This window comes from Meriones unguiculatus, chromosome 8 (genome assembly GCF_030254825.1).
Source record: "Meriones unguiculatus strain TT.TT164.6M chromosome 8, Bangor_MerUng_6.1, whole genome shotgun sequence".
In the NCBI taxonomy this organism is placed as follows: Eukaryota; Metazoa; Chordata; class Mammalia; order Rodentia; family Muridae; genus Meriones; species Meriones unguiculatus.
In genome coordinates, this window is record NC_083356.1 from 6,986,499 (window position 1) to 7,006,088 (window position 19,590).

The 19,590-nt window shown below is 48.2% G+C and overlaps 1 protein-coding gene across 2 annotated transcripts in view; it reads right to left on the reverse strand.

Moving 5' to 3' along the window:
• Positions 1–370: 370 nt before the first annotated feature.
• Ano6 (anoctamin 6) overlaps positions 371–19,590 on the reverse strand; it is a 162,244-nt gene continuing 143,024 nt past the window's right edge. For both annotated transcript variants that reach the window (XM_060388748.1, XM_060388747.1), the window contains 5 exons: positions 17,621–17,751; positions 11,945–12,150; positions 7,964–8,166; positions 6,486–6,591; positions 371–3,109 (listed from right to left, as the gene is read on the reverse strand). In XM_060388748.1, coding sequence (XP_060244731.1) covers positions 2,903–3,109; positions 6,486–6,591; positions 7,964–8,166; positions 11,945–12,150; positions 17,621–17,751 — 853 coding nt within the window. In that variant the 3' untranslated portion in view covers positions 371–2,902. The remainder of the gene's footprint in view (positions 3,110–6,485; positions 6,592–7,963; positions 8,167–11,944; positions 12,151–17,620; positions 17,752–19,590) is intronic.

Sequence of the window (19,590 nt, forward strand, 5' to 3'; positions counted from 1 at the left end):
CTTGCGAGGGTGTTACCAGCCTGAGGTATAGTGTGACACATCTCAAAACAAAACAACCGGAGAGGGTTAGAGGTAAAGGCACCTTCTCATGGTGACTCAGGGATACCGGGTCAGGTGAGCAGGTGAGAGTCTTAAATTCCACTGGATTTACAGGCTCAGCTCATCCATAGCGGCCACCCTGCCTGAAACTCCATCCTTAATCTTTTAAAGAAAGTCCATGTGACCACAGGCCATGGAAAGCAAGTTCAAGTATCCTTTATACAGAAGCATACATCTATTATCTGAGTGATACTTAGCCAGTTACGGGCAGATGTCAGGAACATGATCCCTTAAAAACATTAATAAGACAAACCTAGTTAGGCCACAGGACTGTTTGTAAAACTGAATTTATTAAAATGCTCATAATTAAAAAATATTAAAATGCATAGAAATTAACAAACATCAGTTACAAACATTACACCGACAAATCTCAGTCCCTCCTTAACTAAGCTGTTTACGGCTTCATCTCTTCACACACTATAGGAACGCAAGGAACTCACAAGAAGTGTATTAACGGCATACCACATTCTGCCGCTGTCCTATGAAACCCAGGACCCGTGTGCACCGCAAAGGGGAAAACTTGACACACTCATTACCGGGTGGCCTCGTTTAGTTTCAAGACAAACTCTGGCCCTTCTGTGTCTAATGGAATACCGAAAACATCCGAGGAACATTTAAAGTAAAATCCCCTGAGTATTGATTGGGTCTACTGCTTTAGTCCATTAAAATCCAAGGCATTTACAAAAGGATTAAACTCTAGTGGTTCATGCTGGACAGGGGGAGGGCTGGGTCCATCCCTCACTGGCCACTGTCATGCTCTTGGTTTTCCTGGGACTCGGGAACCTCACTGCAGGAATACCCTGTTTCTCTCCATCAGCAACTTGGCACAGGCCTCACAGGAATGGCACCGATGCCAGGGGACTCTTTAGATCCCACCAGAGAAGCAGGTTTGTTTGTTTTTTCCTATCCAGTGGCACTTTCTATACTGTCCCTGGCTGGGGGATACAGATGAATAAATACTCTTTTCATCCGAAGTTCTCTTTGTGTATACCAAGAAAGGAGGGAAGAGATATGCGAGGAGGATTTCCTTTTCCATGATGTGAAGTGTGAGTGCTTTCCTGTCCTCAGAAAAAAAAGTGCAGGCTCTGAAAAAGAGGTAACACAGGGAGTGAGGAATGCCAGGGCAGTCAGGGTTGGGGCAGGGAGTGGCACCTGGGTTTAGCTGTGGATTAAGAACATCCCTCAGTGGGAGGGTAGTCATTTCTATCACTGCACAGGTAGACACTGTATGGCAGGTCCCAGACTCCCCGTACAAGGGAGGTGGGAATGTTTCCGCTGACCCTCAGGGCTACTTAAAACACCCAGAACCATTCCTGGCAGGCATTTAAAACTGCACCCTGTAGTTAAAGCTCAGCCTTCAGGAGGAGGCCTCTAAAACCATTCGCCTTCCTTGGCTCCAGGCATTTCACACCACCCCTGTCAGCAGAGGCCCATCCCAAATGGTGCGAGGCAGGTCCTGCCTTCATCCAGTGCCGCCGTTATCAGCCAAGGACGTGAGGGATAGCCATGTCTCCTCCAGATGTGCTGGAGGAAAAGCTGAGCACGGATAGGCTTGCAGAGACACTGCTCAGCTGAGCAGCGGGGAGGGCAAGGCACCAGGGAGCTGGGACTTAGCGGCAAGCCACCAGCAGAAAGACCAGCTCTTCCCTCAGCCGCCTGACGGCCTGAGAGGAGGCTGGGGCTCAAATTAAATCCAGGCTCTCCTTCCTCAAAGGGCAGCAATCCAGGTGGGATGTCTCTGGCACAGTTGTGAACAGGCCTAGGAAGACAAGGGAGAGGGCAAGGGAGCCGGTCACAGTGGCAAGCAGAAAAGTCAGTAGGATTCCCAGTGAGTGACACTGGCCACACAGGATCATAGGACATGGCTAGTGATTAGGTTGCTGGCTCTTGGTCTGATCACGCCCAGTGTCATCAGGCCGCCAGCTTTTGCAGAGGCAAGCAGAAGGCGCTTGGTGATTGGTAGTGCCTTCCTTCTGTATCTGTGAAGTCAGTATTCCCACAGTCGATGAGCTTAACTTTCCCAGCCCATCATGTTGATAACAATGCAGTTATGATCATTTGATTATCATCTTCCCAAGAAACTTACATGTCAAGAAGAGGTAAATTAACTGTCCTACTTTCTCATCCTACTCCCTTTAGATCTGTAGTCCACACTGATCAGGCCCAGAGCATGCTGGGAGTGCTTCTCGAAGGCAGGAGTCACTGAGGAGTGACAAGGGACAGGCTTCATTCAATATCCTCCATCTTCATGCCAATCTAAGACGGGTATTTCTCGGAGGCAGAAATACAGGCTAAAATGAGGAAGAAGCTGTTTCTCACGCAGCGAAGCCTTCCTTAGCGGTACGGTAAGACACTGAAATACTGTGAACTCTTGATTCTACCTGGACCCTGACACAGCATCCAAACTCAACTCCGAGCTCGCTATTGTTGATAACACAAAAACAATTAAGGCTGAGGTATGCCAGGTCTTCGGCCATGGTACCGTCCATCAGGACGAAATACATCTTGGATAGATTTGGCAAAATACAAAATCAAGCACAGGAAAGGAGCACTGAGCTTGAGACCAAAAAAAAAAAAAAAAAGGAACAGATTCAGGTTGTCCAGGTAGGTAGTTTTATGCCTTCTTGATCAAGTCTCCAGTTCCCAGCTCCTGCACTGCTGGCGGGAACTGTAAGAATGATCCACGTGGAAATAGGCCTGGTGTAGACTCTGATCGCCTGCATGTGAGCATCCTGGGTAGCGGCCACGGCACGCCTGCCGGCCAGCTGCTTCTAAAGTGCTTCTCGGGACACAAAGCTCCCGGTCATTCCAGTTTTGGACGCACGTTGTTGTCAACCACCTCTCCCACCCTCTCGGCGATGAGCCCCATGTTTCTGGTCAGGTCCTTGAGGTGACTCTCGTGAAGGAGCTTCTGCGTGAGGTATTTCTCCCTCTTGATCTTGCTCTTCGTGACCTTTGACACATCTGGAATGGCGTACGAAATGAAAAACTTCACAGAGTAGATGACGTGCTGTGGGGAGGGGCAGAGGGACGACAGTGTTAGAAGAGGGGAAAGGACGGAGACCCTTCGGCTTACCCTTGCTTGTCGCCACGGCAGTGTGTCTGCGCAGGGCACTGTATAGACAGCGTCGTCTGTCATTCCCAACCGACAGGCTACGGCGCACAAGCTGTCAGTGTTCGGAGGCACTGTGTTACTTTGACTGGGGAGAAGAGTGTATCCTAGTGAGTGTATTCTCATCCATATCTGAACTACCCCCCAGTACATGGGGGACCGAGTCTGATATCAGCCTGGGCTACGCAGCAAAACAAAAAATAATAAAATGAATATCCCCAAGCCCTCTGTTAAGTTAAAAACTGCTGTTTTTATTTTGCGTGTGCTTTTTCCCAATTCGGTGTTCCTTTCCCAACGGTAAATACTATCCTTTATGTGAAGGTTGGCTCCCAGCTTGTGATATGATTGAAGGGGACGGATTTAGCATAAGAAGGTTAGAAGGGGACACTGGGATCCTATCCCTTACTTTCTACATATCAGCTACCACAAGGGGATAGCCAATCCTCTCCATAGCATTCTCCTGGGTTGGGGTGCTATCTCAGTATAGGCCCAAAGGCAGCAAGCACATGACCAGAGAGAGAAACCATCAGCCAGAGCAAACCTGCCAGTATTGCAGAAATACAAATCTGGCCAACATGTTCGCTGAAGGCAGGCAAGACTGGAAGAAGTGGTCAGGGGTCTGCTGTTGAGGGAAAAGCCAGCAGGCTTGGATGTGGGGTGAGAGGAGAGGAAGCAGAAGGGTTCCAAGAACTCTGCCTTGAGCAACTGGCCAGATGAAGGCTTACAGCGCAGAGGACTAGACTGTGTCTGGGGCCCAGGGAGGGTCTGGGGTAGGCCTCAGTGGGTATGAGAACTCTGGAAGCAAGGCAGCTCTCTGGAGATTATCAAGCAGAAAGCTTTGGTGGCTCTAGGCCCTTTGGTGGCTAAGAGGAGGACTCATTTACCCCATCCTTCAGGCAAGCCGACAGGAGCTATTTGGGAATTTCCTGCTAATCAGATGTGGCTTCTGATATAACCTTGCCTTGATACCGCCTTCATTATATCCCATAGGTTTTGGTACATTCGTTTCCACTATCATTTGTTTAAAAGTTAAAAGTAAAAAAAAAAAACAACAAAAAAAAAAAACAAACCTCTCCTTAACATATTTGCTGGTTGCTTGAGAATGTGTCGTTTAATTTCTGTGCACACACACACTTTCCCAAATTTCTCTGATTAATTTCTCATTTAATTGCACTGTACTCAGAAAAGCCACTTGATACGATTTTAATTTCCAAGCATGTGCTGAGACTTGTTTTGCAGCTCCCCATGTGACAGAGCCTGGGTGGGGGTGCTGCTGTGTTGAGAGGAAATCGCAGTGATCTGTGGGTGTCGGCCAGGCCCAGTTGGTCCAGAGTGCAACTTCGGTCTGAGGGTTTCTTTTTAATTTTGGGGACAGTACAGGTGGTCTGATAAACTCCTCTGCTACTGGTGACGCCCACTTCTCCCTGTAAGCACACCCTTTGATAGTCCTGATTCTCCATTGATCTAGCTGTCTATAGCTGTCACTTCCTTTAGCTGCACGGTCCCCTTTATCATTCTAACTTCCCTTGACTTCTTTTTTGTTTTCCTGAAGCTAAGCGAGAAAGCTTCCCAGGGCAGTGAGAGGTGGGCTGTGTCGGTGCTCACAGATGGGGCACGGGGCCGAGGGGCTGCTCAAGGAATTTACCGCAGGACTGATGCTACAGCCCCGTAGCCAGAGCAGATCAGTGTCTTAGGCAGTGAACGAATGGCTAGAGTGGAGAGAGAGCAAGGAGAGCAGGAAGCAAACCCTGCCTTGCCTTTGGGGACACTGGCATCAGCTGGGGAAGAGCAGATGAGTAGAGCTGGTGAGAACAACAGGATGTGGGTGATGGACACAGGACAACAGAGGAAAAACAGGATTCATCTTCAAGTTCATCTATGTAGAGGCGAGGTTCATTTGTCATTTCTGGGTTAAAGCCAGTATGGTGTGATGCTGTCTTTTGAAACTACCCTGCAGGTTCAGCTTATACATTCTACGAGGATCTCTGTATTTATGAGCCAGTGGGAACAGCCTTAGTTTTCCTTTTAGAGGCTTTTTTTTTTTTTTTTTTGGACAGGGTCTCACCCTGTAGCTCTAGCTGCCCTGGGACCACAGGGGTGAGTCACCTCTGCCTCCACAGAGCTGGGATAAAGACATGCCTCTGTGTTGACAGTTTTCCCTCTCTGTGCCTATGCCTGTCTGAGTTTAGGATCTAGGCCAGTGGTTCTCAACCTGTGGGCCATGACCATCAGAAAGCACACTTTTCCGATGGTCTTAGGAAGCCTCAACCATACATTTATTTTTGTTGCTGCTTCATAAATGTAATTTTGCTCCTGAGTGGCGACTCCATTCTTAGGTCGGGAACCACTGATCTCAGCTGCTGTAGCCTCACAGGAGTTAGGGAAGGGTTCCTCATCTGTGTTCACCAAAAGTCTGTTATCACTCTGCTTAAAGGCCCATGGCTCACCAGCGTTTTTGTTGTGGAAAAATTCAGTTATTCCCTTTCACTGCCTTTCTAGGTTAGCACCGTGAGGTATCAGAGCTGTCATTTCCAGATGCCACTGTTGTTGTAGAGAATCCTCCTCCCCTCCCCCATTCTAATCTTGGTTTTCTCTGTCAGCCGCTTGGCCTGATGGTAAGTTGCATCTCTGTTCATGACGTATGTTGTACTTTCTGCTCCGTGCCCAACACCTTTTGTCTGTTATAGTAAGTGTTCCTCTCTTCTACCACCCATTCTCTTAGTCTCTGGTGTTTTTCTTTTTTTAAATCAGATTACAAAGACTCAGAATTTGTTGGACTGCTGTTTGCACATGACAGAAAACTATTTGTTAAGCTATTGCAAGGGTTGATTTCTTTCTTTGCACAAGGAATTCTGAGGCCCCGTAATCTGTTACTAGTTATCCACTCTGAGAAAGATACTAGATCAACTGACAAGTCTTCAGCTGTGTCCTTTTCTCAGTGCTAATTTTAGAGAGAGAGAAAGCGCTCTGAGGAGCTGGCATGCTCCTTCATAGCTCCGCGGGCAGAGGCCTTTCACAATCCAGAGTGAAAGTCCAGCAGGAGCCCAGTTAATACTGTAACAAGCGGAGCTCAGTGTCTCTTGACACGCGCGTGCTTTTTAACATTTGACTCGGGCAGCTATTTCACTCAGAGCGGTACAGGCTGTCTCTTCTCAGGCCACGGTCATTAGCAAGCAGGAAGGAGGAAGGGCTAGCTACACTTTACAGAGCTGGCAATACTGAAAGGACACAGGCGGCCTATGAATATGCACGACTCAGGACACACGTCTCTCACCTCCATGACGATGATAAAGGCCAGCTTGGCAGCAATCACATGCCAGTAGTAGATGTTGTGTTTGTACTCCTGTGGGTGCCCAGGTGGGTTTCGGAAGTCCCGGTACCTGGAAGCACAAGCAGGCATGTTAGGAGACACGCTTTTTTTTTTTGATTCATGTTGTAGACAAGGGCCCGATTTAAAACCAGAGTCCTTGTTGATGGAATGACTTTTTCACCTAAAGTTCAATTTGGTATCAAACACGGGAAGAAAATTATCCAGTAGTAACTTTCTGCCAGCATGGAACCAGAAAATGATGGATTCCAGCTGTGTAAAAACAGGGTGGACCTTTACAAAGTAACAAAGTTTTCACATTCCCCCCAAGGCTTTATGCCTGCTCAGGCATTAAAACAACCCGGCTAGCTAAGGGATCAGATCTGTACATTTTCATAAGGGGTCACCAGGGCCGACCAGGCCACGGTACCCAGTAGTGCCAGCTGGTTAAGTCAGGGTTATCACCTGACTCTTGTCATCTCCCTCCCACTTCTAAGTTCCTGGCTGTAAACGATTAGCCCCACAGGAAGGCAGTCAGAACGAGCGGAGCACTTGGAACAACTGTTTCAGCCTTGTCTGACTTCTTGGTTGTGTTACTGAAAATCTGAATCAGAATGGCTCTGAACGGCTGGACTAATGGCATTTGTACTAGGAAAAATAAACTTGTAATAAACTACGTGGTCAACAAGCTGCCAACGGATGAGTGAGCCAGCAGGCACCATGTGTGGTCGACAGCAGCCGAGGCAGAGCACCTCAGACACCTCACTGTACCCAGCTCTATGTCTTTGCTAAGTGTGTCATCATTAGCTTTAGGTTGTCCTTGACTACACAAAGTAGGCTTATTCTCTTTCCCAGCTCTGCTGGGGGTTGAACCCAGGGCCATGCCCATGAATGCCAGTGCTCGCTACGGTTGAGCTAGAGCCTGTATGCCATGTTCTTTCTTCTATTTTACTTTACTGAAATAGAGTTTTGCTATGTATCCCAGGCTGGCCTTGAACTCACTATGTATCCCAGGCTGGCCTTCACTGTACCCACTCTCTCAGTGCTGGGGCTTTGGGCATGAGCCACCACTCCTGGTTTTATGCCTTGTACACGCTAGGCAGGAATTACTGGCTGAGCCACCAGCCTCGTAAGGCAGTCTTAAGAACTGAATGACTTGAATTTGTAAAACTCTCAGCTATCACCATTTCTAGGAATCACAGGGTCTTCTCCTCCACCAACTATGATGTGCCCATCTGCACGTTTTCCAAATTTGGTTTAGAAGTTCTTCCCTTGGTCTTCGTTAGCTTTAATTTTTTTTTGAGTATTATTATTAAAAAGAAAGCCATGTGAAAACTGTCCCTTAATGCAGACTTAAGCCATGCCAGTCGGAATCTTATTACACGCCCCCAAAAGACTTTTTAACAAGACGAAGTACATTTCCAAACAGGTAAATCGAAACTTGCCTGCACAAGGTATAGTTACCAAGCCCAATGTATGGGTTTTCTTTGTCTGTGTTTTTGAAGTCGGTGATGTTGAAGACGGAGAGAGTGTTGTTGATGTAGCCATTCATGGTGTAGTGTGTGTGTTCCCCGTAGGGAGGGACGGAGAAGGACCAGTAGTACACCAGGCGGGGAATCATGTCCGATGTGAAAGCAATGATCATGGCCTACGTTGGGGAAAACGAGAAAGGAAGTGTTAGAGTGGCAGCTGTGGCTCCCTGTGTGACAGCGTCCCTGGTCTTGACCAAGTTGAATTTCTAAGTGTTAGGTATACGTATTCAATGCACAAGACGCTTTGGGAGGTCTTCCATCCTAAGGGAAGGTGAAAAGGTAGGAGGGAAAGGCCCGATGGCTGCTTGCTGAGCTTCTGAAATACACAAAACGCTGTTTTGTTGAGAAGAACTGCAGCGTGGCACCATGAGGAGGACGACTGGCTTGCATATCCTGTGTGTAAACCAGCGCTGCTCAAAGTTACAGTAGCCACTTACACACACACACACACACACACACACACACACACACACACACACTCCAGGCTGTCACGGCTTAGAGTTAGAATGCTCTTGCAATAAAACACTCAGGTCAATATTTTGAAGGCCATTTTGCTTCATGTAACTTATTTGTGGAATAAAGAATTTATACAAAGCTGATTTAAAAAAAATAAAATTGACTTGTTTCTCACAGAGAAGAAGGAAAACTGATCTAAACACATCTCTCTTGATCTATAGGTAAACAACAGCCACTAAGCTCACATTCCCTGCCTCATGGTATCCTAGACTTACTTAGACAATCCCTGGCCTGGTCGCCTCTATTGGGTTTATTCTATCCACTCAGTCAGGAAATAATGCTAGCTTTATAACATCTAGTATATGAACATCTAAATTTCCAAAAGATTAGCTGGATCAAGTTCTGAAATCACGAATTATCATCTAACACAGGTAGGTGTCCTGCACAGAAGGAATGCATGAGTCGGTTGTGAGCCTGTGTCTATGGCAGGCACAAGTGCACGAGGGCGGAAGCCCATCTAGAACTACATGAACATTTCCCAGAGGCCTTTACTATCAGGCTTAGACTGTCTGGTGTATGGGACTGGTTTGCAGGAAGGACAAGGGGGAAGCTGTATGCACTCTAGGCCAGTAACTGACTGAAACAGGAGAATAGACATGGTTTTGGGTTGGAAGTGACTTTTAATCGTATTCATCTGGACATATGGTTCAGTTGCAGTGAGACCACAAGCCGACAGACAAGATTCGGGCAAAGCAAGGAAACAATGAAGGGGCTTTTCCACCCTACTGGCGCCAGCTTCCTCTCTTTCTGTGATGTGAAGAATCTGTGTGTGTGTGTGTGTGTGTGTGTGTGTGTGTGTGTCTGCGTGTCTACCTGTCAGCAGTGAGGTAGGACAAGGAGATTTGGTCTTGTGCCAGATTTCGATAGATGAAAATTTCCTGGTATCATTTATCTCAATGTTATCTTTTTATAGAATCACCGAGATACACAAAAATTCCAACACGGAAGATATTTCTTTGTTTTTCTGACAGGTACCTTTCCCCCCTGAACTGAGCGGCTCTGAGACACACTGTGTGAATACACGTAATGTCGCCTGCCTCATTTCCCATGCTGCTCTGCACACAAGTTCCATTTATATCAAAACAAATTAAAACTGCTCTTCAATAGCAGATGCTCTGTCGTGGTACAACAATGGCAGCTGTGCTTATTTCTGGAACCATCGATTTTAACTCAAGCGACTGCACGGCACATTCCTGCCCGGTGTGGCCTATCCCGGTGGCCTCTCTTCTTTTTTCAGGCCGTGGACATCTTGTGGAGTGTTGCAGGGGGAGGGTTAGATACATGGGGTTGGGTGGCAGATATTTTTCATGGTTACCTGTATGCACATGTACGATTCATTTTCTAAGTGTAACACATTCTAACAATGCGGACTAAAGAGCTGTCCACAGTTTAGTCAGTGACACAGATCTAGTCAGGGGCTTTGCTAGGGTATATAAAATAATAATAATAATACAAGCAGTAGGTCCAATTAGCCAGTGGGTATGTGTGTTCACACACACACTTTGGAAACCTAGCCAGTCCTCTGTCTGTGCTCACGGAATAGCACCATGGCACAGACAAAGGGAGAGGGTGTCTAACACAATCACTCCAGAATGCCTGAGGAATGAGGAGTGTGAACCAGATCAATTTTTGTTGTTGTTTCTGAAGGGCAAACAAAAAGCCCTTTTAGCTGCAAACCCTCCTGCCAAGCCTTTCCACAGCACACGGACCCGTGTTCCGGCCCTGCCTAACGTACTGTAGCATATTGCTATGACAGATTCAGGCTTTCGTGACTGTGGAACTTGAAAGGCCTTGTGGTCGTGGCTCTCGACATCAGTCTTCATTTCAGTAACACGGGAGGCCCTGAAGGCAGGGGGCTATTTGGGCGAGAGGAAACTGATTGAATGTATCAGTTCTTCAAAGCCAGCGGCAGCCTTCGATTCAGAGAGCTGGCGGGGGTGGGGGTGACAGCTAAGGTGTTTCATGGCCACCAGTCAAGGGGATGACTGGTTCTGAGGTGCCCGTCAGAGTCCTCAGGGAGTCACAGTTAACGAGGTCAGGCAGTAAAGGCACGCGGTGGCAGCTATGTGAACAAGAGCTGGGGCTTCGTGCGTCTGCTCCAGCTCGCCGACTTCCCAAGCCACGCTGAGTACAGAGTCATTCATCAGAACACGGAAAATGGGGCTCTGCAGTGCACAGGCCCGAGATCACACGGCTCCCGCTGTGGCGCTTGGAAGTGGAACTGAGATCTGCCTGACTCCCCTTGCATCCTCCAGCGCCCGAGACAGAGACAGCCACTCACTTTCTCTTCTGCTTTTGCAGAAGCTCATGGGGACTCAGCAAATTGGGGCTTCAGAAACTGAAACTGAAAATCATTTTGTTTGGGAGGCTGGGCCTGTGAGCCTGGCACTGAAAAATGGGTGGGCTATCTGAGACTATTTGTAGGCAACAGACCCTCCGATGGGCTGGCAATAAACTCTACCTAAGAGCCGCCCCTTGGCCGGTACCCGAAGAAACAACCTGTACAGGCTGTACAACGCGGATGTGTTCCCACAGCTGGGACACATGCAGTCGTGAGGCTGCTGTGGCCATGACCTCCGTGACCTGGGAATGCCCCACCTCCCATAAGAGACAAGAGGGTAACTGGCATGCAGTTATTAACCATCATCACAGTTAGTATTTTAAGATGTCATTTTAGAACATGTAAGTGATATATGCCGGGGTGTCTTTAGGGCACTCTGACTCTAAATGAACCCATGTCTGCCTATGTATTTTTTCCCTAAGATTTGTTTATTATTTACACAGTATTCTGCCTGCATGTGTGCCCACATGCCAGAAGAGAGCACCAGACCTCATTATAGAAGGTTGGGAGCCACCATGTGGTTGCTGGTTATTGAACTCAGGACCTCTGAAAGAGCAAGCAGTGCTCTTAACCTCTGAGCCATCTCTCCAGCCCCATGTCTGCCTATGTTCTAAAGCCCCCTTTGGTGATGCTTTTTCTGTCACGTATGAATCGAAAGCATCAGTACTTACCACTCTTAAGTTTCTTTGGATAAAGACTTCAGCAGAAGAGTGACAATGCTAACCTCGGAAAGATGGCCCACTGTGGTGTCAGTTATATATTGGGGGAAAAAATAGCAGCTAAAAGCCGCACTGGAGGCTAGAGAGAGCACTCAGTGGTGAAGGACACTCGCTGCTCTTGCAGAAGACCCGAGTTCTGTTCCTAGCGCCAACATGGCAGTTCACAACCATTAGAAACGTCAGTGCTTGTGGGTTCGGCTCCCTATGCAAGGCCTCACTGGGCACCACGCACTCATATGGTCCATTTACACGCAGGCAAGACACTCATACCCAGAGAAATAATAGGCGGTCTGCCCTGTGAGCCCCAGGCCTACTCACGTTGGTCACCACAGCCAGGATGGCTATTCCTTGCATGATGGGCTGCCACGCGCCGATATCCTTGGCTTTTTCTGGTACCATGCGTCTGAACTGAGTTGTCAGCTTCCAGGCGTCCACTCTTATTTCCAGTATATTATTCACCAGAGCCAGCAGGGGAGCCAGTGGGAAAGAGGCCACAAATAAGGTGACGAACCCAAACTGAATAACTGTCAACGGAAATGGACACACATCATGGAGGGGAGGACAGACAGACGGCGGCGGGGCAACGTATTTTACTCTACTCTTCTGAGGAAAAGGAAAGGCAAACAACCCACCCTGGCGAGAAGACACGCCCACACAATCACAACACAGCGAGACGAGGTAAACCAAACACGGAGATGGAGTCTAAAGAAAGGCGGCCAAGCACAACTTAACCCCTTCACGTGCATTCACTCAAAGCAAACAGCATCGAAACCTGTGCGGATCAAGCACGGCTGTTCACTCTTCCCGTTAAGATAATATTAAAAGCAGACCCAGGGCTTGGGATTTAAAAAAAGAGCACAGCGGAAGTTTCTGGTGAGCAAAGGGAAACAGAAGTGTGTGGCCGTGAAGATGATGTTCAGAGACTTGGAAGGGTGCGCACAAGGGGGTGCAGCAAAGCCCTCACAGGCTTCCCCTCCCATCTGCCGCGGCGCGCATGCAGCAGCCCCAACCCTTGGTCAGTCTGCGTTGGCCACATTTCAAGGTCAAAGTGGTAACTCAGCCTCTTCTCTTTATCTGAAATATATGTGAACTTAGTCTAAGCAGAGGAAGGGTAAACTGTGTCGTGGAGAGGAAGAAGAATGAGGTAAGACCAGAGATCTAGCCAAGAAACCTCTCTGAGGCCCCTCCCACCATATTAGCGGAACCATAGAAGACACCTCACAGGCAGGAGTGAGCCAAAGACTAGAGATGTCTCCCTGCACCCTCCCCCAGGCCTTTGCTCCACTCTGCTCCAGAAGGTCACGGCTTTAGTGAACCTGCTTCTGGTGTGGGAGACGTGGGGAGGCGTTGACACCGGGGGAAGGGAGGCCAAATAGGCCAGGAGCTCAGCATCAGGGAAGTCGGCAACAGGAGCCACATCACGTCTGCACCCCTCTCCCTGCCGTCCCTGCCAGCCTTGGGGCCAGGCAAGTGAGAGCCTGCAGAGCCGGTCACAATGGACGGCGGCAAACCAGCCAGTGTCCAGCCCACGGGAAGGACAACTTGAGGTCCCTGTGTTGGAGGAGGTGGCATAGCCAGATCCCGATTGGTCAAGAGAGGCCAGGAATAACAGAGGGGAGAGACACCATGTTGAATGGGTGAGCCAAATGAATGACATGATCTGCATACTCTTAATCAGGTAGACTCAAACTCGGGGATTGACAAATCTAGTTAGCAATTCCACATGACTATTTTAGACACTAAATTTCAAGAGACATCAACAAACAGTTGAAATAACATAACTTGCACTGACAATGCAGATTACTCTGAGAAAGAATCAAAAGAGGATGTGCCACTGAAAACAGAGCTATGGCGTTCCAGTACCTGTAGACACGGGACCGATCAAACAGGTTTTGAAAAAGAAATGAACACATTCATGGGATTTTGCTGTATGCTAGCAGGGGGTCCCCCATACTAAACAGATGGTTAAATCTCCAGAAAAGCTGCAATGGGGCCAACACCACTTTCACCCCATCAAAGGATTAAGAGCCGCTATTATTCCCCAATGCTTTCCTCATGGCAGTGGCCACTCACCCCACCCTCCATGCTCCAGATCCCACCAGCCCTCACCACTGCATGGAAGCGATTTCCTGGAGCTTCCCCCTCAAAGTGGCTGCACAGTCCAGAAAGCCCTGGGGCACTCAGCCCTGCTTATTTAGACAGATGGTTTCTGACAGGGCCAATCATCTCCCTCTCCATGGGATGGTTTTGTTTTTTTTTTCCTTGACTTGTTTTTACTTAACTTAAAAAGCCAAGTTATACGTGAAATAAGAGCCTCTGAAACACTATTACCCACAGGGCTCTGTCCACTTTCCTACAGTTCTAGCAACTATGGGGTTTTAGCTCTGACTTCTCCTCCTGTCTTATGTACCTTTCTTCCATGTTCTAATCCCTGCTGAGCAATGATGTCATTCTTAAAAGCCTTGTCTGCAGAAATGACCCCGCTGGAGTTTTCCACCTGCTTTGCTCCTCTGCTTGGGCTTCATCAACACATTGGCAGTCTCTCACAACCTCCCAGAGGCACTCCTGAGCCACCCATATGGCCTCACCTACAGCTCCCGAGCACCTGACCTGTGCACCCGCCCTTCCCAGCCCTACGGTCACCAGAGCCATCTCCACACCAGCTCCCCTCCTGGCTCCACCCAGATGTGTATCTCCCAGAACGTATCTTAGAAATTCTGTTCCTCATTTGTCATCTGGGTCACCCCTTCCCTGCTCATCCGACTTGTCTCCCACTTCTGCTGCCGGGCTCACAAGCTCTCTTTAGGCACTCATTACTCATCGAGGTTAACTGATAGAACCTCCTAACTATACTTATTCCTCCCGCTGAACACGGATCCCATCTGAAGGGCTTCCACTCCGCTTCTGAAATAATCTGACCTTCAACAAAACACTGCACAATTCTCTCACTTACCAATATTCCCCCCCCCCATTTTTTCATGGGAACTCCAAACTCTAGCTACATACACACAGAGGTCATCATATGTCTATCCTTTACCTCATATCCCCACCACTGAGCATCTGCTTCAGCTATGCTCTGCCCCCTGTAACTCTGGAGCAATCAGAGAGTGGTTCTGCATTTTAAAACATGTCCTGTCATTCACTAGTCTATGAGTAATATCCACTTCCCTTGCCATACTTTTGATACTACCATTTCCTTTTCCAAATCATGTCCAAACACCGCTTGCTTGACCAAGCCTTCTTTGGCTTTTCTTACGCAAACTGCTGTGAGTGCATGCCCCAAATCTCAGCTTGGTTATCTCTGGTGAACACTGAAGTGCCGGCACAGTGCTACATCCGACACTGGGTCCTCAGTGAAGAGACAGCATTACCCATCTGCCACACTAGACAGCCATTGCTTTAAAGACTAGAAGGAGTCAGTGCTGCTGGCGGACAGGGACACGACAGAGGCAAAGAGGAGAGTGCAGCGCATCTGGTCAAGTAAGTGCAGAAAAGAATATCCAGAGATCATTGTGATGCTTGGTGGTGTCAGCTTGACAGGGGCTGGAATCTCCTGGGATCTGGGCCTTTGTGCATACCTTTCAGGGAGTATCTTGATTCCATTTATTGATGTAGGAAGACCCTGACTGTGGGCAGGGACTCCTGGGCTGTATACCACGGTGAAAGCAAGCTAAACATCAGCACAACACACCTTTCTGTGCATCTGTGAATGTGCTTTAGGCTCCCACTGCCTGGATTTCCCCACTGTGGTGGACTGTGACACCTTGAACTGTGAGCTTAAAATGAACCTTTCCTCCCTTGAATTGCGTTTCTCGGGGTATTTTAACACAGCAACAGGAAATGAATGGGAAGAGCCACTCCCATCGTGACTTTGGAAACTTTGCTTAGAGATGGGTCAAATTAACAAGGCGAAAACAGAAAAGGCAGTTCAGAAGTGACACAGGTGGCCTCACGACATCCCTGTGGTGCCCTTCACTATGGCCCCTGCCAGCTATGAAGCTGTCACCACATTCTCCAGGGACCTGTGCCCACTACAGGTAGAACCAAGGTACAAAACAGTACCTTCAGCTGACAAATATCTGTGAGTACTAGGTTCCCGAGTACTGGTGCTCAGGGCTTGGTAGCTGCCTCCAGCAGGCTGAGTCTGGTAGGGGAAGAGGCATGCATGCATTTGCACAGGATTATGGGAGTCAAGGCTGCCTGGCCCTACAAAAGCAGCAAAGCACTGTAAGATGTTTCCTTGGAGCTGTAAAGAAAGGTGCACAGGGGTGTTGCTGGCGAATGCGGGAGAACACTGTGAGGGTCACCTCCGAGTTACACCACTCCCAGAGAGACAGTGTTTATATTTAGAGAAATAAGACAAGAAGTCAAAGGGCACTGAACATTGTATCTTCCAAAGCTTAGCACTAGGCAGATTTCATTGTGTTGCTGAATGCATAGTAACACATTGCCTATGCTCAGAAACTCAGGAAGCTCTCCAGCTCGGTGAGAATAGTTGGGGTGCCTATAAAGCATTGCAAGAAATCTCAAGGTCTGTCTATAGCAGCCATTATGACCGAAAATATCATGCATATTTTTGGGGGTAGGATGAGACCAAATTAATTAGTTCATAAATATTTAGTAGGCCCATGAAACGCTAAAAGTCCGAGTTTCTCCCACAAAGCATGGCTACGTAACTTGTTCCTTCATTTTAAGTAATTAATTGGCAAAAAATAACTTCCTCTGAAATCTTTTTGTTTTGTTTTGTTTTTATTTTCTGGGGAGAGGCTCAAGTAATTAACATTCTATGCCATGGCGCTATTATTAATGCTGGCAAGGGCTCTGGGAAGAGATGGTTAGTTATGAAATGCAATCACCTCGCAATCCCTTCCGTATGGATGCTGCACCCTTAATAAAACCCAATCCTGATAGAAAGCTAAATCTGACCCCAGGATGATGATGGACTATTTACTTACCCAGACAGCTATTTCTGCATTTTATGCATATTATTAAAAGATATTTTATACACAGAATGTGATTTAATGACCTACTCACTATCTGCAGTAAACACTGTCTTGGCACAGACACAAACCCCTGGGAATAAACCCAAGGCCTGTCAGATTTTATGCCTGTCAACCTTAAAGGTTAGGTGAAAGGACAGAGAAATGAAATATGTAAACGGTTAGCCATCTTTTAGATTTAAGTGTGGCATTCATAATGGAAAGGCTAGTGAGTGTTTCCGAAGGGCGTCTGTTCCGAGATGCATCTATTTTACGGCAACGGAGCTGAAAACTGTGCTTAACCAAAGAAGACAGAGAGCCTGAGCAAGTAAACCCAAGACAAGATGCTCAAGAAGGCAGAGAGCCTGAGCAAGTCCCCAGACAAGATGCTCAACCAAAGAAGACAGAGAGCCTGAGCAAGTCCCCAGACAAGATGCTCAAGAAGACAGAGAGCCTGAGCAAGTAACCCAAGACAAGATGCTCAAGAAGGCAGGGCAGGGCCTGTGCCAAATCCTAACTAACTCCAGGCCATCAGAGTAGCTCCTTACTCATGGCACCACACACAAACCCTGCCAGAAGAACCAAGAGGGCATCTCAGGCAGGAGTGAGGTGTGAAAGGGGGACAGGGATACTTCCTGTTCTCACAAGCTTGCTCAGTGATTCTGTTCCGGCCAACAACACAACCTGCAGACTCAAGCCCAAACTGAACGAATTATATCTAAGGACAGTGATAGGCTTCACCCACAGGCAACATGGGCAGCGTGCTTTGGGAGCTCACAGTGAAGTAACACCTCAAGGTAGCTTCTGCTTCATCGCGTGGTAATAAATCCTCAGCTTTAAACAACATGCGTATTAACGAAACCACACACAGGCATTTGCTTTTTCTCTGCTGTGCAATTCTATCCCGGTAGAGAAACATACTGCTGTTCATACCAATGAGCTAAATGATCTTGTGGCTCAAGAAAATGATTTTCCGCTCCAGCACATATCCCAACATATTTTACTGAAAACTTACTCATTTCAAGATACTCATAGAACAATCCCAGCTTGCCCATGGGCTGCAGATGGTAATCCTGTTCCCATCGCGGGGTTATCTTTTCTGATCCCGAAACTCTTTTATATCGTCCGATTAGATTCATGACCCATCTGCCAGAAAGATCAAATTATAAATTAGAACGAACACTGTCAGGCCCACTCTGGGAAGTATTGATTGCTGTCTCAAAGCTGGGCATGTAATCCTCCCAAGAAATCAGTTTCTCTTTTGCATCTTAAACATCTTCAGTTTTTCCAATTTCCCCCCCCTCTAATCATTCCAAACATTTTTTTTCAGTATGAAAATTATCAGTGAAAATAAAGCAAAACGAAGAGTGTAATGTAAGCTGCCGTTAGCCACTGTAGGCAAGTTCTGTTTGTAACAGTGTGCAGGGAGAACCAGGGATGGTCACCTTGAGGTACTAATGTGAGCCTCTGAAAGGAGGCAGAGTGTCGGGGCAAGGACCTCCAGGCTGGGGGACCAGTGACTATGGACAGCCTGAGGCAGGACAAGGACCTCCAGGCTGGGGGACCAGTGACTAGGTACGGACAGCCTGAGGCGGGATCGGGGCTGCCTTTGGCAGCACAACAAAGACACTCTTGTGGACCCGGAAAGTAGGAAGTGAGGCCAGTGAGCTGGGGTGGATTCCACCAGACGAGTGGGAGGATCTGGGCGTTCTTAACCAAGGGAAGGGGGGGCTACTGCGGAAGACTAAGCACAGAGACGACAGGCTAGGTCTCTGCCTTAAACCAGACAACTTCAGGACAGCAGAAGGGGCGCGCGCCCTCAAGATCGGCGGGCGCAGCCAGCCCTGCCCTGCGCACCACTGCACATGGCTCCCACCCAGCGATCTGTTTTCTCTTTTTGAGCATCATGCCTCCCGTGTCTCTGATAAATGCTACCCCACCCTTTTCATGGCCGTCTGCCTTGAAAACAGAACCGAGATGGCAACAGAACTGGCCATGCACCCGTGACAAACACCACCTCCCGGAGCGACAAGCTGGCTTCAGGTACACACACAGCATCCATCTCTTACGCTCTGGTCGCTCAGACAATAGGTCTGTGTGCATCTGAAAGTCTGACAGGACTGTAAAGGCATATGCTACAAGAAAATGGTGTACAGGCCCTCACCTGGTCCTTGAGCGCACCAAGTGTTTAAAATGCAAGGCAACAAGAGTTGACTCAGTGTGCTGGCCTTCCTCCTGCTGGTGCTCTCCCGCCAGCCTCCCCTGACCACTAGGGAGGCCTTATAAGGGCAGACATTCTTCATAGAACATGGCCCTGGCTTCCCCATCTCTTCTCCTTCCTCAGTAGGATGCTAGGTAAAGGGAGGAACTCAAGCTCGGATGCCCCCAAACCAAACCCACACTCTCCTGCTTTTTAGACACTTTACTTTGGTGAAGTTAAAGTGTGCTGATGAGATGCATACTGGCCAAGGCCGACGTCAGGGCTAATGGGAGTCAAGACAGATGGAAGGGGCCAGCACGCTTCCTCATACACACACACACAGGACTTCTTGCTGACCAATACAGGCTAACGGGCAGAGGCCACTGAAAATGGAGCTATGATCTTGGAACCTCGGCTTGGAGACACCAAGGCCATGTGGATTGATACTTCCTGCTTCACGGTGTCGACTGTGGACAACAGCGCCTCTTCCATGTCAACCCAAAGATCTGAGGATGCCCCCCAAAACTGCAGCGCTCCTGCCATTCCAAGGGCTCTTAACACAAGTGGTCCCCAAGGGCCACCCCTCACAAGCCCTCATGACGCCACACCCTGATAAATCTGGGTTTGCTCTCTATTGGTTTACTTTTTCTCTGCCTCCCACTCCCCAGCCTTGTCTGAACAGGGTCCATGCCCCAGACAAAGGAGTCATTTCTCTCTGGGGTTTCTAATCCGTCTTCAGTACTGGTGTACCCCTGACTCAGCAGATGCTTCCTCTCCAGCCATGC